The 14,968-nt window shown below is 37.3% G+C and overlaps 1 protein-coding gene across 4 annotated transcripts; it reads right to left on the bottom strand.

The window, feature by feature from the left end:
* Positions 1 to 236: 236 nt before the first annotated feature.
* On the bottom strand, positions 237 to 13,924 carry GA1 (Terpenoid cyclases/Protein prenyltransferases superfamily protein). 4 transcript variants are annotated; one of them, XM_020664048.2, is made up of 15 exons: positions 13,773 to 13,924; positions 13,222 to 13,290; positions 12,897 to 12,994; positions 12,302 to 12,581; positions 11,602 to 11,785; positions 7,228 to 7,442; positions 6,999 to 7,119; positions 6,703 to 6,815; positions 5,823 to 6,049; positions 4,655 to 4,770; positions 4,310 to 4,408; positions 3,047 to 3,265; positions 2,271 to 2,391; positions 1,685 to 1,888; positions 237 to 678 (listed from the first exon to the last, which is right to left on the bottom strand). In XM_020664048.2, exons 1-15 carry the CDS (start codon positions 13,807 to 13,809, stop codon positions 475 to 477), a joined length of 2,307 nt encoding a protein of 768 aa, XP_020519707.2. In that variant the 5' UTR covers positions 13,810 to 13,924; the 3' UTR covers positions 237 to 474. The 4 variants fall into 4 exon arrangements, with proteins under 4 accessions (XP_020519707.2, XP_020519704.2, XP_020519705.2 ...); XM_020664045.2 differs by having other exon boundaries at positions 13,376 to 13,919; XM_020664046.2 differs by having other exon boundaries at positions 237 to 675; positions 13,376 to 13,919.
* Between the last annotated feature and the right edge of the window lie 1,044 nt (positions 13,925 to 14,968).

Raw genomic sequence — 14,968 nt, 5'->3', positions numbered from 1 at the left:
CACAAATAAAATGATCTCTTAATGTGAGAATATTTTCGTACCGAGTGGTTTTAGTGCATCTTTTTCACATCAATTCGCAATTAATTGATATAAAAATATTCCCAGGCTTGATTGCATGGGAGAAATTTTCATGTCATGCCAACCAAAAAGTACATAAATTTTTCTTTTCCTTTTAAGCTTATCTAAATTTTTTTAGGACCTCTATTTCTTTTAGGATTTCTATAAATCTCCATCTATAAAGATGAGACCCTGCAATTCATTGAACGTACAATGCTTATGTCACGTGGAAACACTTTTCAGTATAATAATGGAGGATGATATCAACACTTACGTAATCGAGAAAGAGAGAGATATGATAAATACACGAGACAAAGATGATAAATACACGAGAGAGAGAGAGAGAGAGAGATTTGATATTCACTTGATTGAGATTCGTTGAGAAAGGAATGGTCTTGACTTTGTGGCGCTCCATGGTTAGGGAACTGTCTCGAACAGAACCTTGTGGATATGAAGATTGATGGTGGCAGGGGGGCAAAATGTATAGTAGTATGCGCCCTTCACCACTCTAAGGAACGTCCGTCTGACTTCAACATCAACAGCATCCGAAATCTCGACCACGCCTTGTACCAATTCTTTCATTTCCCTGTCTATTTCGTGCCCGCTGCCGCTTCTCATCTTCTGGAAAAAAATAAAAATATAATAATAATGATTTCGAGCAAATTAAGTGCTGGTGTAATAAAGACCAAGTTGTATTTAGTTTTTTATTATCTAGAATAGATTATTTTATTTGAGATTCATATACTCTAGATATTAATTATTTTATCAATTATTTGGGTACGTACCTTGTATTTAACTTTTTATGAGTTATAGCTCTTTTTACGTATTTTTGGCTAAATAGTAAGAATTTTCGTAAATAGAAAAAAAACTTTTGAAAAAAATAAATTTAGTAAACCTAGAGATTCTATATAATGATATAGTTTACCTTTGATACAAAAAAATCACGATGGCTTACAACCATCCGATATAAAATCTGATAGCTTAGGTACGTCATAAAGTTCTAAATTTTTTTTATTAAAGTTGTATACCTCTTACTTTTTTTTTTTCTTGTATTTATCATACTAAAAAAATCAATAAAATTAAAATACCGGTTTTCACTGTTCGTTCTATCTGTCATCTCACTTTCTCTCTCTACACGGTTCTTATTCTCTCTTTTATCCACTCTCGCTCTCTCTACCCGTTTTTTTTTTTTTTTTTAATCTACTTTTTCTTTTTTCTCCATCATCTCTTTACCATACCCTCCCAGTCTCTATCTTTCTCCCATTAACTGTATAATTATTTTCCGCGCCGGATGCGTGCGCCGCATTTTTTCCGCGGAAAAGATAAGGCAGGTAGAGAGGGAAAGGGAGAAATAGAATGGCGGTAACTCAATGCTGTTGCTATGCATGCGCCGTGATCTTTACCGAGTACCGAACCCAAGTTTTTGTGGTCCCGTCTGCACCACGTTTCTTTATAGGGAATATGATATACATGAAAGGGACTGCTCTAAATTATTAAGTCTTTATTTAGATATCGCCACCGTATATGCTTCTTGTGCCACCGGCAATATTGAATAGCTTAGTAGAAACGTGAGTTCATCTGTTCCCAAGACGTACACTGAATTTTAGAAGGGCTAAGTTTTACTTACTGTCAATGACGTGCGCAGATGTCGTAAGCGGGAACAGATGGAATTAGCCAGGCCTGCGAGGCGCGTGTATCGTGGCTCGTAGACCATCGATTCAGGGATCGGACGGCCACTACACAGGATGCATGTTGACACCAGAAGCGCGGCCTCGCCGCTCATCACACCCGCACCTCCCTCGTCTTTTAGGCTCAGCAGCCATGTTTCCCACTGTTAACGGAAGCAATCGTTAGGGCTACAAATGCCCCCGGCCGCAGGGTTTTACAAAATAAAAAAAACTAGAGTCTGGGCTACAACATGTGGCAAAAGAGCTGGGCTGGAGTCCGTGCCGGCCTATCTTGTCCCTACAAAACTAAGGTCTGGGCTACAGATTGTGGCCTGAGAGCTAGAGTCACCTATTTTGTCACCAAATAACTAAAGCCTGGGCTACAAACTGTGGCCCAGAGCTGGAGTAGAATCGGTACCGGCCTATTTTATCCTTCTGTCATTTTTTTTGGAATTTAAATAGGCTGTATTAAATAAAGAGCTGGTTTGGTTAGAGAGAGAGGAAGGGAGGTGGGCTCATTTCTGATAGCTACAAAAAGAGACTCACTGCGGATCGGAGGCGGCGAGAGATGTCTCGGCCATGCGAGAGAAGAGTGCTTAGAGAGAGAAAATCGATGATCTCGGACACGACACCCTGAAGCCCTTCCTCTGTCTTCATCGACAATCCCCTGCAAAACAAAACAGAGCAAAGGAAAATTGATTCCTTTTGCTGCATAGGCTCAATGATTTCATCTTGGCGAGTTTAGAAGAATTAATGTTAGACGGACCAGCCTTGTCGTTTTGGTCGGCTGGTTCTAAGACATGCCGAATCGCCTATCTCTCTCTCTCTCTCTCTCTAAAATTCACAGGCGCACACCAATTTTTCCCGTCACCAAACCTTAGATTTTCAAACTTCCGAATGCTCTCTCCCAAATCCAGATTTGTTTGTAATGTGTTTTTTAATGTTTTTTTTTTATGCTTTTAAAAAAAAATTATAAAATATTTTGGCCATAAATACTTATTTATATTTTGGCAATGAATACTTCTTTTTTTCCACATTTTTCAAAAAAAATTAATAAAAACCCTACGCACAAATCGATATTTTTTTTGTAAAATCTATTAAAAGTGAAACTAGATTTTCAAGAATAAGAAATATATTTTCTTTGGACAAAGATTTTAAAGTCCATTGGTCTAAAATTGGTGACATGTATATACTGCCTCCGAAAAAAACAACCCCGCGCTTTCTCTCCCTTCAATCTCCTAAGCTACGTGCTTACGAAACACGGAACTCACCCCTCGGCTCTTTTCATTTTCTCTCCACGTAAAAATGAGATGATTCCATACCTCCTCAGATCCTCCACAAATGCTACTTTCTCTTCAGCCGTTCTGTTCTTATCAGTAAAGTAAGAGTAAACAGCGTCCATCAAAACCGCACTTTGAGCCCAACCGAGACGCTCCAGCCTCCTCTCCACCTCGAACACAGCTGTGGCCGCCACGAAGTAGTGCTCCAAAACCGAATTTTGACTCACTTGCAAGTCCCCTAGGTTATACTTGGCGTACCACCTGCGCAGACTCAATGAAAATTTTTGCCGTGATTTAGTAAAACGTTAGGTAAGGATGGCAATAGGCCGGGTCTCATCCGAGCCCTTGGGCCATATTATTTAATGGAAAAATTAAAAACAAAAAAATCAAAGAATATTCTTTCTATACAATTAACCCCAACTTTAACTTCTTTTTTCTGACGTTTTTTCTCAAATAAAACTTTCTATGCAAGTACTCCTAAGGAAAAAATTCAAATTTTTTAAACAGAAATACCCGACAATGCCCTTTCATATGCAAAAATCATTTTGGACAGATTTCACGTTGGGCGGACTACCCTTTTTAACTGCCAAACCGCCATTTACATCGACTGGACGACGGTTTTCAATTGCGGGACCACACTTTACAAAGTGCCAGAACAAAGTGGTATCTCACTGATGGCTCGAGCTTGAAAGGAGCCTTCTTCACCCTCCACCTAAGCTGTATAAGGCCTAAAGCCAATCCTAGGAAACAATAAAGCTTGATAGGGTCTTTCTGTTTAGATGCAAGTAGTCTATGCCTATTTCACTGAGCCTATTTTCAAATTAAACCCACGGATACGTATAATTCTGAGGAACATATGGGTGATTCATAAACAACATCTCTTTCTTTTATCAAGGGCTCTACCGATTGATATGTTTTCACAAGTACCACATTTTACACAGAGCCTTACTGCCCGACAACACTTTGTTGGAGCTCTTTATTTTGGTAGGATAGAGGAGTGACACATGGATAAGATAAAGTAAGAGAGGGTAGTTGAAGTATTTTTATTTTTTTTAATTTAAGTGGAGGTTTTTCATAAAAAGTATATTTTAGAAAAAAAAAAAAAAGTGCAAGAAATAATTAGATCGGGTAAGTTGGTAGTTTTGAAGGTTTTTTGGAATCTTATAACAGCCAATCAAGCTGAACCCGGATTACATCGCCCACACTTTGCCGAGCAATGCAGTCCTTTGCCAGCCCTTTATTTTACAGAACATCAGCCCTATATTTTACGGAGCATCTTAAGTGGTATTCACGTGGTTAGTTCACCTTTGAAGGTCATGCCATTCTGTTTGGTGTACGAACTGGCACCGGTTAAAGTCGAGTCTGGCGAGTTCCAGGAAATCGGCGTTGTTCACGAAAGGCATCCTATGAAAACAAGCATCGAACAGTCAAGAGTTTGTCATGGCCTTATGTGTCTATAATCCGGGCCACTGTGCTCCCTGTCACGATCATGAATCGGACAAAGCAAAATATTCCGGCTAAAGAAACTTCCAATTTCGACAAGATTTCGCGTAACGAAATTTCATTGCCCAATGATGAGATCGACCGAACGTGTCGGCGAAATTTTGTCCTCTACGAAAAGAAACAAACGAAGAAAGAGTGACGTGTAACCTGTATAATGTTTTGCCAATCCAAACATCGTCTTCCCCGCCATACTGTTCCAAGTAATATCTGGTCTCCACCCGAGGCTGGCTTGCATAGAACGGAAAATCTAAAGCGTACTCCACCTGAAATTGGTGAAATATTATTATGGTCCTTATTATTATTAAAAAAATTACATATATATACATCTTATATGCATTGTTTTTGTTATATACACTTTATATGATTTGTTTTTGTTGTTGTTATTAGGTTTATATAAGGTGTCCATCTTATATTATAGGCACGTATCTAAATTTTGCCTGAAGAGAAATGCCGCCATCATAAACCTTATAATGGCTTTAAAATTCATGTTCAATCCTAATATAAATTTAAAGTCGAAAAACGGAACATCTGGAGTAGAAAAAAAAAAAGAAAAAAAAAGAAAAGAAATTTACAATATTTTTTTTTACAATGAAAAAATACTTACAAATCTTGAAAATAGGCACCAGATAACTTGTTATAATAATAGGCACTACTTTTAAGACCTAATTTATTTATTTATTTATATATATACATTTCGAGGTCAAGATTATCAGTTAGAAGATTTTTAAACTTTGGAACACTCATTCTATAAGATTTTTAAGGTGCACCTTAGTTCCACCGTACAAGCTTGCTGCTTTATACATACATTTTTCTTATCTTATTTATTTATAGAAATCTTTTTTCATGCAGACTGGAACTCATTTCTACATATGCGGTTCAAAAAGTGTAAAACATTCATCTTAAATATGGATGCAAGTAGGTGTTTCATCTAAATACAATGGAAACTAAAGATCCAAATGTTTTTTTACTAGAATTATTAGTTCTAGTTTTTAAAATTTATTTATCTTTTCATATTCATGATCTCCATGTTGGAGATTACATGTCCTTAAAAATTAAGTCTTCTTACTATAATTATTAATTATGGTTTTTAAAATTTATTTATTTATTCATATTCATGATCTCCATGTTGGAGATTTACATGTCTTTAAAAATTAAGTCTTAAAATGCATCACAAAAATATAATTATTAAGAGGCCCGCATTTCTACATATGCGGGCTTGGCTGCATAACAACCGGGTACTTTATTTATTGCTATTATTTTTGGTATTTTTCTCTGGGTTTGAAAAGGACAAGAAAAAGTTGTTCTGAGAGATTACCTCACCCACCAAATCCTTGGTAATAATCCATTTATCTAACAATTGATTGGATGCTTGCTTTTCCCTAAGGAATTTGTAGGAGAATTCTTTGGCTTCCTCCAAAATGGTCTCTCCAGGAAATAGCAGTTGAGAAGCTCTATTGAGGTTGTAAATTCCAGTAACAGCCTGGTTAGACTGCCCAAAGAAACAGAAGAACTCTTCCCCTTTTTTGAAATACTGAAAAACATCTGTTCGGAACATAATGCACAGCATCATAATTGGAAACCAAAATTTACTCATATTCCTTTTATTTATGTTTCTGTGACTTTTTTTTTTTGAAAAACAATTTATTTGGATTTTTCTTTTCTTTTTTTTTAATTAAAAAGCAACTTATAGTTTCAACCAGTGTCATGGGACTCACCTCGGCCTGAGGGGCAAAGCTGGAAAATTTCAAAAAAAAGGAAAATGCCTTAGGCAATCCCCGGAGGTTGGAACTTGATTGTATATTGACCCAAAATACAGCCCATCGCCAAATATAGGAAATGTTTTCGGTTCTATACATAAATTTTCCTAAAAAATATTTAAAAAGTACAACGTAAAGATAATTATGAAAAAAAAAAACACCGACCAATCTTTGCTAAACACATCCAAATTATATACAAAATTCTTTTTTACTCTCTCTACGATCTTTTAAAAAATTTTATGCACCCGGCATGTACATACAACCTGGGGTTACTCGGACTTGCCCATAGGATGAGGCTGACTCGACTCGATTGACTCCCGTAATACTGGTTTCGATAGTCTACAACGGTTGCTTGTGATAGGATCATTGAAACGGATTTTTTATTTCACTTTTTAAAATTTAGCTTTTTAAACAAAACAGCACAAAATCTAATATGACCTGCTGAAACATCGTAGCCATGTAAACGTAAGAGTCTGAAGGCCATGGCCGTATCATCAACATCCTGAACGTTTGAGTTTCTTGCCCAACATATTCCCTGCTCCGTCCAATATCTGTTAAGATCAACCAACCATTTTTTGTTCCAATAGCTTAATAAATAACACAAAATTTCTATCGGTTCATTCTAATTCAATGCACCCAGTACATCACTCAGAAATTTTATGTTAAGAAAAAACAAATTAAATTAAGATAAATAAAGTTTCAATCTTGGTTAGATTGAAAAATCATAAACCCACCTGTAAACATAGTGTAGGTAGTCTCTGATCTCAGACTCGAAGTATCTAGTGATCCCTAGGCGCTCCAGACGATCAATGGACCATAATCGCTCAAATAAATCTACCGGATAGGCATTGGGCACTAGAAAGGCAAATTTAAAGGGCACATGAATGAGTAATTGTTTTTCAATGTGCATCTTTTTTCTTGTAACTGAATGTTTGTGTGTTTATCTCTATCTGCATGTTTTACCTCCACCATCGAACTTGTTGACGACTCTTTGAAGATATCTAAGGCAGTTTTGGTCTTTGGTTTGGATGAGAGCAAAGGCAGTTGCTGAAGGTGAGAAGAGGAAGGAGCCATTGCTGCACCGAAGCCTTAGAAGTTTGTCCCAATCTAACTCCACCATTCCTTCCAAACTATGCAACAACGTCGTTGGTGTGTTATGCATTGTTTCCTTTGGTATCCTGCAAAACAGGAAAGGGACCATCTATTGGTCTTCTTAAGATAGAGCTCGACAAATGGGCCGGGCAGCTTGGCCTTGCCTGGTCCGGTTGGCCCGGCCCTAAAAAAATAAGGCATGGGCCACAACTGTGGCCTTAGGGCTGGGCTAAGGCCAGATGGCCTGGTTTGACCCGGCCTGACCATCTTTTTTTACTGCTTTTTATTTATTTATTTATTTATTTTTTACCCAACTGGGCCAGCACTGCAAGCATAAAGGCAGGGCCAGGGCTAGGACGACCCAGGCCTGGCCTCTTGCCACCCTAATAGACAAGTTATAGACAGGGAGTGATCTTATTAAGGAAAGAAGCCACACCCACATGGCCACACGTGTGAGTACATTGAAGTCCGCTATAACCTTTTAACCAGATTACGTACGAACACAAAATAAATAAATAAAATACAAAAGGAAAATGTTTATATAAGATTGCAATTAAAATGTAGAATTACATATGCAGCTAAAAAATGCATTGGAAAAGGCTATAGGAAAAACCTCTAATTAATCATCTCGACATCGAGATGTATAAATATGAAAAAAAAAAAAGAATTTGAGTTCTGAAAATAGTGCATCTTGCAATACATTATCTAGACTGTCCATTTTCAAAATTTTCATATTCTAATAGATTTACTTGATTTTAACCATTTCTGAAATCTAAAATTTTATAATTAGATATGAAAATAGATTTTGAGATAATCTTAAGAATTTTTTTCACCAAAATTACATGTTATGATAAAATTTGAAGGTGCACCTTAATTGTATTGTTTAAGGTTGCAATCTTATAGAAACCACACCCAATACAAAATGGGTCAATTTTGGGCAAAAATTACAAGAAAGGTCATTTACTGTAGAGTTTTTTAAAATTTTTCCATAATACCCTTTTATCACAAGATGGTCTCTCCAAACCGATTTAATTTTTTTATTTTTTATTATTTGGGCCGTGTCCTATGTTTTGGGACAATTGACGACCGGTCCAAGGTTCCCATCCTCAGACCACCCAGATTGTGGTGTTACATCACATTATAAGCAATCTGAGGTCCCTATCTTCAGACCGTCAAGATTGTCGTATTACACCTATAAGGGGAATGACGTCTCCACCCTCAGAGCACCTATAATGTGATTGAACCGCACAGTGTCGACAGTCCGAGGATGGGAACCTCAGATCGCTAACTGGATTGAAGCGGCCCAAGATCTTCATTGTCGGATGCCTATAATTTGGTGTAAGACCACAATTTGAGTGGTCCAAGGATGGGGACCTCGGACCCGTTGCTAATTGTCCTAAAACATAAGACACAACCCAGATAATTGAAATTTTTTCAACTAGTGCCCAATCAGTCAACGATCAGATATTCTTATCCTCAAACAACCCGTTTCTTCATGGCCAAATGAGAACATGGGTCGTTCGAGGATGGGAACCTCGAACCACTCCAGAACTGACCTCTGCACAATCCAAGGAGCAATTCAAGGTTCCTTTCCTCGGACCACCTATTTCTTCATTCCCAAATGAGAATATGGGTAGTCCGAGGATGGGAACCTCTGACCCCTATAGAACTGAGATCTGCTTAGTCCAAGGAGTGTGAGTTTTCTATCTACATACCACCCATTTCTTCAATCCTAAGTGAGAATATGTGCAGTCTGATCCTTAGACTGACTGGGCATTGCCCTAAAACTTAGGGCACAACCCAATTTCAGAAAACGATTACAAAAAAATCCAAAGCAATCATAGGCTTCAGACCGAGGGGCAATTTTGAACAAAATAAAATAGAGCGAGTTGACCGACCTTTTGTATAATGTTCACCCAAACTTGACCTTTCCTTTTTTTTTTTTTTTTTACATAAATTACTCTTTTCCAAATTTACCTCGACAACATAGACTAAGCCATAATGATTTCCAAATTTAACTATTCCCCTTTTTTTTTTTTTCTATTTCAATTGTATTCAAATTTGAATCAGTTTTTAGCTTCCCAAAAAAAAATTGCAAGTTCTGAAGCCTGTAGAAGAGTTTACGACCTTTCGGATCCCTCGTATGGGCTCCTTACCAATAAAATCGCAGTTCATGTAGCCATACCAAAACAAATATAAGTAGTTTATAGGTTAGATATGTCCTTACTGAGGACATATCCGTAGGTCTCTAGCGACCTAACGGAAAGATATGTCTATTTGGGTTAGGAGCAACTCCTAACCCAAAGGGACATAACCTTTAAAACATTAAAAAAAAAAAACAAAACAACGGGGTTTAAACACTTGAAATTCATCACGAAAAGCTCAAACAAACTGATCTAACACTTTTCTTTTAAAACATTGGGATTGTCCATTACGAGACCATTTATCTTTCTTCTAAGGTCACAATTACTCCTAGCCATTGGATGTTAAAGTTGATGATTAGAGGTAGGGGTGGCAATGGACCCGAACCCGACCTAGGACCTGTCAGGTATGGGTCTAGCATTTGGACCTGATGCGTCGGGTCCGGGCCCAAAACTTGGACCGAACACTTTACGGGTCTGGGTCCTGGTCTAGCTAGACCTGACCCATACCCAATCCGTTCCCGTAAACTATTAGAGATAAAATATTTTACTTTAAGCCCTATTCATTTGGGTGTATTAAAGATCATATATACTTCGACCTAGTAGTCATCTTTTGCTATTAAACGGCAAATCACACGGCCTGAAATCTAATAGCGGATGATTGTGATATTGTTGTTAATAATATGCGTACATGATGGTAAAAACGGGGTAAAAAAAAAGAAAAAAAAAAAGTTCATACTGAGGGTGACAATGGACCCAAGACTCGATGGGGTGGACCCGAGGCCCAATGAGTACAGGTATAGGTCAAATTTTTGGACCAAACGGGTTGGATCCGGGTCCAAAACCTAGACTTGAATCTATTCGGGTATGGGTCAGGGTCTAACCGGATCTGACCCATACTCGATCCGTTGCCACCCCTAGTTAGAGGTGTGTCCTAGAGTTTGATAATCTTTTTTTTTTTTTAACTTTAAATAACAACCACCCGATATTGAAATTTAAAAGATAAGAATGATTGTGATCTTATTGTACTAAAAGTTAATAGGCGCAAACTTTTGAGAAAAGTTTATATACAGCTAAGACTCTAAACAATCAAATCAGAGCCTACCTAAAACATTTCACTAGAACAACCTGTTTTGATGCCCAAATATCTTCAAATTGATAATTTCGACATCAAGATCATGGTTATAAGAAAAAAATGGATTTCGGCTTTTGAAAATAGTGCAAATAGTGTATTTTGTAACTCATTTTTGGGCCGTCAATTTTCAAAATTTTTATAGATCTCTTGATCTACACTATTTTTTAAGCTTTAAACTTTATAAATAAAGATAAAAATATATTTTAAGGCTATAAAAAATATTTCCAATAATAAAGCTACGTTTCTCAACACTACTTAAAGGTAGACTCTAATTTGATCGTTTAGAGCCTAGGCTCTACACAAATGACACCTTTTATTTTTAGCACAAAGATGTTACAATCATTTTGGCCTTTAGATTTCAAATCGGATAGTTATATGCAATGTCATTGACTAGACCAAAGTTTTTTAAAAAAATATCAAACTCTGTGACACACCCAAGCAACTACATTTTGCATATGATGGGTAAGAGTAATTGGGACACCCTCAAAAACATTTAAAAAAAAAAAAAAAAGCCTCACAGTATACTATCCCGGGTCGCCCTCATTGAAAATTTAACAAAAAGCTCTTTAACTTTATCGTTATGCTCCTCTCTTACCCCGTGATGGCCAGGTGGAAGCCAATGCAAAAGGCAAGTTTTGGACTGCTGCTATCGTTTCTCATGTGCAAATAATCATAAGTGTTGTCAGAGAGTTCATATAAAATTTCAGAAGATAAGAATAAATGTCGGATAATTTGCGAGAGAAATATGAAACGGGCATACAATTTTCCTACACAAGTGGTACCCACTGACGACGGGTTGGAGAGAGAAAGGCAAACCCACGCTTTTGCGCGGGATACCGGAGCTTTTTACCGTCCGATGGGTAGAGAGAGAGGAAGAAAAAAGTATGATCAGCAGAGGGAGAAAGAAGAGAGAATAGAAGTTAGAAGAGAGAGAATAGAAGCTAGAACATGTAGGAGGGAGAGTAATACCTTTGGAGCTTGAATTGCCTCATTTCATGGACTTTCTTGAGGAAAGCAGAGTGATAGGGTAGGTCGAGGCCCATGGCGGCAGCGGTGGACACGAGAGAAGGGAACGCCACCTCAAATCCTATGGGCATGTGCTCCGCCTTTTCGCCTTCCAGTCTCCACATATTATCGACAAGAAACAACCTTCCTGTGTAAGCATTATCTAAATAACTAAGAGAGAAGAACTATTTAAGATTCTATTTATTCTTTTTTTATTTATGTTAAGAATAACTATCAAAAGATACATTATCATTAATTGAATAGTTGTAAATGGATGAAATGTTAAAAAAAAAACTGGGGGACTCATTCTTATATTTGCGTCCCCAACCCATAAAACAACCACCTTAAAGATTGTCCTTTCGAAAAAAAAGTTAAAATCAATAATCTAAATGTTTTTTATAAAATTATTATTTTAAATTTTAAAATTCAATTTTTTATATATTTATGATCGCCATGTTAGAGATATATTCATTAAAAATTAAGTCTAAAATCCATCTCAAAAATGAATTTTTTAAGAGAGGACCCATTTCTATATACGAGTTCTGGGACTTGGAATCCCTGCATAATGCTAAATTGTCAAAGACTCCAATCAGTACTTCGATAAAGAGAATTACAATCCATTAAAAATCACCCCACAAATTCAAAAATATAATTGTAAATATACCTTGCTCTGTTTTTTCGGGGCAAATGTTCCATGTTTTTAATGCGATGACACAGGCCAGAGTGTTGATTATGCGGTCATGAGCCGAGAAGATTCGTGAGTCACCCCATGAACCGTCCGATAACTGATTCTTGGCAATCCAACGCAAGCTGGACGGGAACTGAGGCCACCCGCTGGTACTCATGTCCGGAACTAGTGCCACCCACGCCGTGTCGTAAGCCGACACGCTTATCTCCCCGTTTCCGACACCCAAAAGCCTCTCTTTCACTCTCTCCACCTGTTTCTGATACATTCAATTTCGAATATCTCATTCACCAGAAAAACATATAATAATAATAAACAGGAGGGAAAGAAAGAACAGAGCTCTCATTGCATCATGCACGCTAGTCATCTCTTTTCTGGCAACTTTTCTAGGGTTTTCGTGCCTAGATCGACGGTCTTCATTGCACACCCGCGTGACGATCTGGAGCATATGGACCGTTGATCATCCCCTGCTTTTAAGCTTTCTCGCATTTCTTATGGTTCTGGTTTATTATTTTATAAAATGTAGGGATTTGTCTCAAGAACGGGAAACATTATGGTGATTTTGACAACAAACCTGTAGGATCACATTGTTATCTTCTCTTTCTGGTGATGATCCCTTTTTCTCTCTTGGTTTTAAAAGAGACAGGTTTCGCTGTACATCGTCTCCAAGCTCTGCAACATTCAACAGTGGAGGTAATCGGAAAACTCGCAATTGAAATTGTTTCCGATCAATTCAGTCGTCGGAAATGCTTAACCAAAAAATCAATAAAAAAAAATAGGAGCCATGATGCAAAGGAAAAGGGCATAGAACGAATGTCTCTGTGATGTATTCCTTTGAGAAAGATAGCATTGCCATTGCTGAAAATTGATGAAGTTCATTTCTAAGGTTTTCATTGTACCTAGCAAAGGCGATTCAGAGATAGTACTGCATCTCCTCAGGACCTGACGCTTTGAAGAAAAAATCTGGCCTGAAACCAACTACAAAAGTTTCAGAACGCGATTTACAGTTTGTAATCGCTGAAAATAATCCAAATACCACTGAAATGGAGTAACCTGACAAAAATTCAGGTCGATCAGGTGAAAATTGCATGGGAGCTCTGTTGATTTCTCTAAAAAAAGAAGAAGAATACAGAGGCGGGGAGAAGCCATTGATACTCATAGCCATAGCTGCTCAAGAGGAGTTGCAGAAGCAGAAGAGATGGAGTGTACTGAATAGAAAGGGATTGAAGAAATTAAGGTATAATTAAAGGAGAGAGAAACATAGTGAATGAGTAAGATGCGTAAAGATTTGAAAAAATGAATGAGAAAGATGCGAAAAGATCATGGGATAAATATAGTAGAGAGAGAGGGGGGATGGAAGCGGCTCAAGCCTAAAAGACAAAGCGGGTTCGCATGAGATTCTAATGAAAACGATCAGGGAATAACTCAGGAAGAGAGATGGCGCTTTCACCCCTTCTTTCTCTGTGTCTCGTAGCTTCCCCGAACATTCGCCGGAAAAAATCGGAAATTTGGCCGGGAAATTTCGCGGGTGAAATTCGGGAGCGACTTTTCGGCTCGAGGAAATCTCGGATTATTTCCTCTCTCCGGGTCGGTGTCAGGAGGGATGTTCTACCGATCTTGATTTAACTCAACATCGTGACGGTTCAGATTTCTACACGTGGAATAACATTGTCCGTAGATGAGAAAATGCCGTACATTGTGTACGTGTTGCTTTCAAGATGCTAGAAAATATTGTCGCCGCTACGGGGTGACGAAGAGGCGGTGCTTTCCTTGCCAGAGTCGAAAGTCGGAAGGGGAATTGAATTTATTGACTTGAAAAAAAGTGTGAACCTTTTTTTCCACATTTTATTTGAATAAACACATTTGAAAATTACCTGAGTGAAAAATAGAAGGAAAAAATAAATAAATAAAGAAAAAATAAAACAGAATATCAGCAAAAAGAAGGAATGTGACTCATCCTTTTCCTAAAAGGTGTCCACTACGTACCTTAATCTTTGGAAGCAAACTTCATCGAGCTCAAGATTTGCTAGAATGGACTCCAAACCTAACGACTACCCACCTTAATTTAATACGCATACCTCTAAAACATGATCTAAAGATTTGTCAAAATCGACTCTAAAGAAAAATAACAACTTATCAAGCTATACTTAGACTTCTTCGAACTAAGGACTGTCTTGCCAAAAAACATATGGGCAAGCTTTCTATGCTTCCCCTACTACATCCATTCTGAATGGATGGCTAAGATGGATTCAATCATAATGTCATGTCTCTACATTCTTTTGTTTTTAATTTATTTATGCAAAATATTTTGACACCAAATTTTGAGCGTCGAATCCGCTTTTAAACTCGCACTTGTAAAAAATATAAAACAAATATTTTCAATAAAATAAAATAAACAAAATGCACTTGAAAGTCTAAAAGGATATTTTGGTCATTAAATTTATCGAAAAATTATTTTTAATATTTTTTTTTAGATGTGTCCCAATGAGAAGATGGCACGTCCCAAATTTCATATTCATACTATATATGCATAAAAAAAAACTAAAAATAAAACACTTTGAGATGTCAGATCTAAATCAAACGTCGGGTGGCTCACTTGATCATAATTGAATGGCTAGATGGGAGGGGAAACATATATCTTCCATG

Source organism: Amborella trichopoda, chromosome 3 (genome assembly GCF_054954075.1).
Source record: "Amborella trichopoda isolate Santa Cruz 75 chromosome 3, AtrichopodaSantaCruz75HAP2 v2.0, whole genome shotgun sequence".
Lineage (NCBI taxonomy): Eukaryota > Viridiplantae > Streptophyta > Magnoliopsida > Amborellales > Amborellaceae > Amborella > Amborella trichopoda.
The sequence above is the reverse complement of the archived record's forward strand: the minus strand, read 5'-3'. Positions and strand labels throughout refer to the sequence as shown.